This window comes from Mesitornis unicolor, unplaced genomic scaffold (genome assembly GCF_000695765.1).
Source record: "Mesitornis unicolor isolate BGI_N332 unplaced genomic scaffold, ASM69576v1 scaffold7178, whole genome shotgun sequence".
Taxonomy (NCBI): Eukaryota; Metazoa; Chordata; class Aves; order Mesitornithiformes; family Mesitornithidae; genus Mesitornis; species Mesitornis unicolor.
The window spans coordinates 1-9,017 of NW_010203772.1; the positions used below are offsets into that span (position 1 = coordinate 1).

The following is a 9,017-nucleotide window of genomic DNA, read 5'->3' on the forward strand; positions in this document are numbered from 1 at the left end:
GGGGAGGGGGAAGGAAGAATCTACCTGTTCCAAAAGGTTGATTCAGATCAAGGGACATCTCTTACTCCAACACCAAAATTTATGAACAACATGGATTATCTCAGAATAGGTTACGAGATTCTAACTTAGATATTAAACTCTTCCTATACTGGGTAGAACTGGGAATTCTCTGTCAATAGGTATATCAATGAGTAAAAAAACCCTGGATAATATTAAAGATCTGTTGCACAAATACAGAAGAAGGAAATATACTTCAATAAATCTTTTCTCAAAATATTTTATTTCAGGGAATGTGATTTTTGCATGATGATGATTATCAACGCATACAAAGTTATGTATATATGTATACGTGTATATCAGGTATGCATGTACAGATCTAAATTCATTTAGTTACTTATAAGCTGCACTAGGATAATAGAAAGATGTTCTTTTAATGTGTGGTTTTTTTAATAAGTTAAATAACCTTTTCAGCATATTTTTCAGATAAATACCTCACAATAAAGCTCATATAAAAATTGAAAAAAAATTTATAGAATAGACAGGCTTGCATATCACTTTTAGAAGGAAATCTTGTTCTTTGTTTAAATAGTTCCAATGTGTTCATGACTCCAAAAAGCCACACAAGCAGTGTGTTCAGAGCAGAAAATTGTTTTGAATAAGACCTATCCCAAAGCACAAAAAAGGTACAATTTTTCTGTGAGGGTAACAGGTTCTCTGTAGCTGAATTAAACAATTAGATGCCTACAAAATAATATCCTCTCTTTCCTAATGGCAATCTTAATTTCTTCTTATAATGAGTTTTGAATGAGGGGCTAGAAGAGCATTAGCTTCCACTGAAATGCCAAATACAGTTCCTTATTCCTCTTGTTATTTTTAAACACTGAATTTACAAATATTCAGGTAGGATACGATGAAAATTCACATTTTGAGGACTATTCTGTAACTTGTAAACTTAATTTACACATTTGAAATTATTACCCTTTATAAGGAAAACATTCTTCAAAGTAAACTAGAAGTGGCATTAATAAGTTCTGATTGAAAGGGTTTGAGAAATCTTTCCACTCCTTCTTACGGGCATCCCTGTAGGCCTCAGATTCTTTTCAGAAACCTGTACAGCTTACCATGTAACACAGAATTTAATAAAACATGCTACACAAGATTAGAACATCCTTTTTTAAGGATTCTATACAAGGCCTAAATACCTAATAGCATTAAAACTTCTATTTCTACATGTATATATTGATAAGAAAGAAAACTCACTAGCTGAGGAAGAAATCCAAACAACATGTATATAGTTAGAGGAGTATGGTCTCATTTCTGATCTATGGAGATGCTGTACTTTGTGAAGAGGTAAAAGGGAATGACATAAAAGCTTAAGGCCTTTTTGGAAGTAAAGTAAGTCTGACAGTTTTAGATTTTACTTATACCGCTTCAAAAAGTTTGAAATTGACAAAGGAATTGATAACAGTGAAAGTTTAAAGTGCAAGATAAAAACTCCATGTCAATTCATCACTGCCCATACAGATGTATCTGCAGAATCACATTCTTTATAGCAACTTGCTTAATGGTTCATAAAATTGTGGTAGAAAAACAGTCATTAGACATATTTTTATAAATCTGAGAAATATACAGTTTGTGGAGTGACAGACATTATCGATGACCATTCTTAGTGCTTTCTAATCGTTTATGGTTAGAAAATGCTCTTATTTTTGGTAGTTGATTTCTAGAAGTATTTCAGTGATCATTTTTTACTCTTGTGGATGTTACCTGAAAAGCAAAGAATTGTGCTTTCATTCCTGAAATGAGTATGCGTTAAAATTAATGGAAATCAAATTGTTCCTGTTCAATAGGAATATTTTATCTTTTTTATTATTTTGCTAAATTACATATTTTATCTGTCAAAAATTAAGTACTAAAAAACTCATCATAATAAGCCAACACATATATACATATGTCTGTGTAGAAAAATACATGTGTGCATCTATGTGTGTGTATGTGTATATATGTACATAGGAGAGGATCTTGGTGGCCTTCATCACATGGAATATTATGTCTCAATAACCCTTCAAAGGCCAACGAGGTCACCTGGAGAGCTATAAGCACAAAAGAAGTTACTGGAATCTGACTGGTATTGAGCCTGTAATAATCTGTAAATAAACCATGACACAGTAAGAAGAAAACAGAAATTGTATGCTCCACAGGGTAAACACGCTGAAGCACCAGATCTATTGTTGCTCACCAAAAGGTTTTGAGCTCTGTGGCAGTGGGATGAACAAGGAAGTAGCATTTGCAGCATATAAAACCATGCCATGCAGTGCAGGAAGAATGAGGAGTATGCTCCTTGCATGGAATAAACATTTTCCTGTAGCCTTATTGTATCTGCTAATTACTTGTTTATGAGCACAAAGAAAATAATACTTTAAGCATGGTATGTGCCTTTAAGAATACACACACCTCCCCCCCCCGCCTTCAGCCCCCAAAGCACACCCTTTTTATCAAAGCAATGTTTCATGTAAATACTGTACAGTCTCACGTGGACAGATACCCACACACTATGCTAACATCTGTAAAACAGACAATTGCAACAAAACACAGTTTTCTTCGTAAAGAACAAGACGTGGAGTTTTAAAAAGGACTAACACCAATCATTTTGCAAGCATAAACATTAATATTCCACAGTTTTGATTGTGTGGATTTTGTTTGTTTAGTTTTTGGGTTTTTTTGCGTTGGTTTTGGTTTTGTTTTTTTTTTTTTTCCTGAAATAAAGTATGTGCAACTGTACATACTCATTCCAACTCCAGTCATATTGAGTGGACTGGATTGAGAGCTGTACTGTCTCATTTATATATTTGAATAATCCTGCACTTCATTGTGATGGACATATTTTCCAGAGGACAAGGTTTCCCCTGTGGTGTGTTTTGTGGCATGTATTTGGGCTGGAATGCTTTCAGTTTCTAAAGCGAGCATTTGCAGATACAAACCAAATGAAAGATCTGCCCAAGAGAACAAACTGCAAGAGCTGCAGGGGATGTTTACTGTTTTGCAAAATCAGCCATTAGCAGACCTTAAGTAATCTGGAAGAAAAAAATTAGCTGAATTTTACTTTCGGAGGATCACTTAGATAAGGGAAAAAGGAGGTGAGAGAATCTGCAGGAGGAGGAGGAGCTGATCTGTCTCAAGGTGGAGCTGTATCTTGTATTAAATGGCACTGGCAGATTAAAGCTCTCTGGTGGGGAAGGGCTTAAAAGCTGAGTCAAAAGCCAAGAAGTCTCTTTATTTACGCCTACCTCCCAGCCCCTGGCAATCTGACTAATAAGAAACTGAGCTAACAAGAAAGACTAGAATGAGCAGAGACAGCATAGAAGCAGCTTGGATCTAAAAATCTGACAAACCAAGTGATCAAGTCAAGCTCTGTTGAACATCTTGTTTGTTTACTGCATCTAAATGCTTGCAAACAGTTAACTATATGCAGAAAAGTCAGCGTAGCTGCGAAGTATGCCGTGAATTTTAATTGAGGAAAAAGGACAACTGCTTACAGGATGGTCTAATGTGCACACTGCCTGGAAGATTTTTTCAACTGAACTCTTTGTACTTTGTTTTCTGAACAAGGATTTTAACTTCATGGAGTTGTAGTATTACCAGAGCTTGCAGCAAATTGAAACTCAGAAGAAAGTGTGCATTTTTCACAGGGAAAAATTACATCACATTGAAACAGCTGCTCCAACTGTGCATTACTGAGCATTTCAAGGAGTGTTGCAGCTGTACAGGTAAGAGATAGTTGAGTTAGTTAATGCGCTTAGTGTATCAGAAATTCATTTCTCAGTACCAGTTGAATTTATTTTTCTGCATGACTCTGTATAACTTTTATGTTATATTATTGTAGTTTATACTGCATTTCAAACACTCTGCCAGGTGCATTTATTCAAACTGCCAGCTGTGTAGAATGTATATATTAAGGAAACGCTGATTTTAAATCCCTTAAGGAATGAGGAATGATTGTTTGTTTCTATTTTCTGAAGTGCAAGAATGGTCCTAAATGCATCATCTGACTGTGATTCCTTTCAGAATTTAATAAACAATCTGGAAGGCTTTTAGATATTACCAATTCTTAGCTTGAGGCTTTGAAATTTTTCAACATGCATTTTATAAATAGCTGAATTAGACAAACAAAACACAAGTAAAATGAAACAAGCTATTTCAATGTTTTAAAAGCACTTTGTTGATTTATACTTGCCAAGCATGTGATCCCTTTGCTATAAGGTGACTACTTCTGAAAATATTCAACTTTTTGTCATAGAAAGGACTGTGACATTTTTCAGTCTTTTAGAATTCATACTGCAGAAAGCTTAGTTACAGTATGCAGTTAGTAGTGACTTACATGAAAGGATATAAAACAAATAAACTTCCATGTAGAATTTGCTGAAAAACTTTACCACATGAAACAGGGAAAGGTCAGCTTTGTCAAGTCTTTTAAATTAAATTTTATTTTATTTTGAATTCTTTCACTTAAATGTTGATAATCTGTTACTTGAAAGCAGTTTTTATTTTACACAAGTAGTCCACTGAGAGTTTCATTCCTGAGTATTCAGACCAAAAGAAAAAATTTGGAAAAATTAAAAAATAATAAAACTCTCTTATTAATTTTTGGTGTGTGTTTATATGTGTCTGAGAGTTCTTGCAGTGTTGCCCACAGAAGTATGATGATGACTAAAATGGGAATGTTTTCCAATTGGTTACAAATGTTGTTACTTTCATCTCTGAGAGGAGGGCTTTCATTTTTATAACCTAATTTCTCAGTATGCACTAGAATGCAACATGCTTTCCAGAGTTGGTTTTTTTTGTTGTTGTTGTTTTCATTTAATTTTGCTTAGGTGCTTTATAACTGCAGTTTGAATTTAATGTGGACTGAAGCTGGAATTCCTAAAGAGAAAAAATGTACAGAGATAAAATCTAATTAGTCGTACAATAGGTTTGAAGCTGGCATCTGTGTCATAATCCTGTATTTTTTACCTTGTGTCACTGGAAAGGGTTTTGATGCATGTAAAGCATGGATCAATAATATGCATAATGTGCATATTATGCATAATATGATCCTAGAATTATTCTTCTTACTTAAAAATAACATCTTGACATGTTATGTCTTATCAAATACTTCTTGAGAAAACAAACTTAAAAACATATATATTTAACATAGGCAGCTGGAGTTTAAGGAGCATTGTATGAGAAAACAAAGTTATTTGTTCTACTGAAACAAAGATAGAAGGTCATATTTTTAGGGACACTTTTTCTCACACTGTGAATGACACTTAGTACTTGTAACCTCATACATCTACTCTCACTTAGCAGGAAATACTAATGGAGAAAAACATAATTCACTATGCATACATTTGCTGTTGCTGCTTTTGTATGTGTGTGTGTCTGTGTGTCTGCCTGTGTAATACTCATACCACAGAACTTAAGTGTCTGCATGTATAAATATTTGCAATCTGTTTTAAAGGATGCTTTGAGAAATGACGTTACTAGTAACAAAGGTACAGGATAATTAAAATATGTATTAATGAGATGTCAAATCATATGGCCACACTATAAGAATGTTCATGCATACAATTGGATAGATTCTTCTAAGGGGTTCTAATCTTTCAGGTATTAACACTTCAGCTAGTTAACTGTGTAGTGACATTCTGTACTCCATGTTTCAGTAGCTTAATTTGAAAGATCAAGTGACCTTTATTAGATAGATTACTTAAGAAACCTGCTTAGTTCAGTCCTAGAATAAATAGCACACCAAAAACAAGTTATTGTGTTTTAAATCATCCACTTTATTTTAAGTGGTTTTTTTTTCTTTTAGGAAATGTGGAAATATTTAATCAAAGATTATAAACAGATATTTCACTCATATTAGGAAATATGGAAATATTTAATAAATGATTCTGAACAGTTATTTCATCTCATAAACCAAGAATTACTATTGTTCTTGCTAATTAGATAATCTTGACAGAAAGAAACAAAGAATCTTCAAATGGAGTGTAGCATATCTTAATTCAAACCAATGATAACAAATGAGTGATTTCAACATGTAAATTTTGCTTATGACTCCATAGTTGCACTGTAATTATACTTTTATCAGCTACTGCAAAGTTCAACACCAGCTTGACAGATGATAATTTAAGTTACATATAGATGATACTGGTGATCATTTTTAAGCTGTAAAGCACAGTTAGTTCTATCTACATTTCAGGTTTTTTGTTGTTATTAATGGTTATAATAATTGTAAGAATCTTAATAATTAATATTTAAAAAAAATTCCCCTTACCTACTTGGTTTCTGACATATACTATGTTGTCAGTTCTCTACTCTTTTTTATATTTGTTGTGTACACAATTATTTTTTGAGTATATTATATACAAACCTATTACACTATTAGGTGTGGTGTTCCTGCTTTCACTAATTATCCACAAACTGTAGCATATGCATTAAAATTCACATAAAAATATATATATATTGTCCTTTTCAATTTGGGGTTACAAATATTTCAGAGAAAATACCTTTTGATTTACATACATAGTGCAGAACCAAAGGGAATTCCCTGTATCCTAACTGCAAGGGCTTTTGCTCACAATACTTTGTTGAACTAAACCAAATCTTATTTCTTCTCTTCAGCAGCTGGACAACATTAAGTTGAGCTTAGGAAGTGCTGTATGGTGACACAAAGCAATGATTCCAAATATTATATTAGCCTTGATGTAAGTTGTTTGGGGCAGTAACTTATTACTGCTGTCTACTGGCAAAACAATCCATATGGTATATAAATAAAGACAAAGACAACACACTCCTGCTTAGCTCCTACTTTGGTGTATCAACTTGAAAGTATTGAAGCACTCCCCTTATGACTATATTGATTTATTATGTTAAACAAAATATATTTTCCTCTGCTTAGAAAATAATTCAAATATTTTACAGGATATAATATTACCTGAAAAGGTGAGGCAGCTCAATAACAGGTTCTAGGAATGGTTATTGCTCCCCCACCCTAGAATAAAAAATATTAATCAGTCTGGTGAAATCTTGATTCTATTACTTCTCTTTTTTTCCCTTTTTTTTTCTTTTTTTTTTTTTTTGTTCTGTTTTATAGAATCTGCTGGGCAAGATGAAGCTCTGGATTTTTATTTTATATTCAGTTGTGGTTGCAGCTGATCCTTCCCAGTCACAGCCTTCTTTTTCTCTAGTCAGAGGATCTTGTCAAACTTTGTGTTCCTGTGAAGAAAAGGATGATACCATGATTATAAACTGTGAAGAAAGAGGTATCAAGACAGTATCAGAAATAAATGTCCCACCATCACGGCCTTTCCATCTTAATCTGTTAAACAATGGCTTGACTATGTTACATGTGAATGATTTCGCTGGTCTTGTTAATGCTATCTCTCTACATCTTGGATTTAATAATATTGCAGATATTGAGCCTGGGGCTTTCAACGGTCTCAGCATTCTTAAGCAACTTCATATCAATCACAATTCTTTAGAAACACTTAAAGAAGATACATTTAATGGATTGGAAAATTTGGAGTTTCTTCAAGCAGACAACAATTTCATCACAGTGATTGAAGCAAGTGCCTTCAGCAAGCTCAACAGGCTTAAAGTGCTTATTTTGAATGATAATGCCATCGAGTATCTTCCTCCAAACGTATTTCGTTTTGTGCCATTGACTCATTTAGATCTTCGTGGAAACCAGTTACAGACACTGCCCTATGTTGGCTTTTTGGAACATATTGGCAGAATACTAGACCTTCAGCTGGAAGACAATAAATGGGCCTGTAACTGTGATTTGCTGCAGCTGAAGTTATGGTTAGAAAACATGCCTCCTCAGTCAATAATAGGTGATGTTGTATGCAATAGTCCTCCAGTTATTAAAGGCAGTATCTTAAGCCGGTTGAAAAAAGAATCACTTTGTCCTACTCATCCTGTCAATGAACTTGAAGATCCTTCAGGGTCACTGCCCTTGGTTGTAACCACCTCTATTGGTGATAGTCATCTGTCCACTAAGGTGATTCCTCTCCTGAAAGCTCCTACTAAAGAACCAAGTTTAGTGCTTCATACTTCAAAGCCTACTACTCAGTTTCCAGGAATCTCTTGTCCCGTCCCCTGTCACTGCACCAGCCATATGCTCTCAGGAGTTCTCATGCACTGCCAGGAGCGAAATATTGAAAGCTTGTCTGACTTAGGACCCCCTCCTCCAAATCCCAAAAAGCTTATTCTAGCTGGAAATATTATTCAGACATTACTGAAATCAGATCTTGTGGACTATGCTAGCCTGGAAATGCTTCACCTGGGGAACAATCGAATTGAAACCCTTGAGGAAGAATCCTTTATGAATCTGACTAGACTGCAGAAATTGTATCTCAATGGCAATCATCTTACAAAGCTAAGTCAGAATCTCTTCCTTGGCCTTCAACACCTTGAATACTTGTACCTTGAATATAATGCCATCAAAGAAGTTTTGCCAGGGACATTTAATGCAATGCCAAAACTTAAGGTCCTTTACTTAAATAACAACCTCCTGCAAACTTTGCCACCCCATATCTTTTCAGGTGTTCCACTCGCCAGATTAAATCTGAAAACAAACCAATTTGCTCATTTGCCTGTGAGCAATGTCTTGGATGAACTGGATATGCTGGTACAAATTGAACTTGAAGACAACCCCTGGGACTGTACCTGTGATTCAGTTGGGCTGCAAAAATGGATACAAAAACTGAATAAGAATACAATGATGGGTGATATTTTTTGTAAATCTCCGGGGCATCTAGCAAAAAAAGAACTGAAAACCCTGAACAGTGAAGTCTTGTGTCCAGATTTAATAAACAGCCCTGCCCTACCAACTCATGCCAGTTTTGTAGTTGTGACAACTTCTTCTACTACCACCAACACCGCAGACACCATCCTGAGGTCTCTTACAGATGCTGTCCCACTTTCTGTTCTAATATTAGGACTTCTAATTGTGTTTATAACTATTGTATTTTGTG

The 9,017-nt window shown here is 34.5% G+C and overlaps 1 protein-coding gene across 1 annotated transcript in view; it reads left to right on the top strand.

The window, feature by feature from the left end:
* The first annotated feature begins 3,229 nt into the window (after nt 1–3,229).
* The window catches only part of SLITRK6 (SLIT and NTRK-like family, member 6), a 6,839-nt gene continuing 1,051 nt past the window's right edge, over nt 3,230–9,017 (top strand). The window contains 2 exon segments of the mRNA XM_010190834.1: nt 3,230–3,767; nt 7,133–9,016. Of these exon segments, the coding sequence (XP_010189136.1) occupies nt 7,148–9,016 (1,869 nt within the window). The 5' untranslated portion in view covers nt 3,230–3,767; nt 7,133–7,147.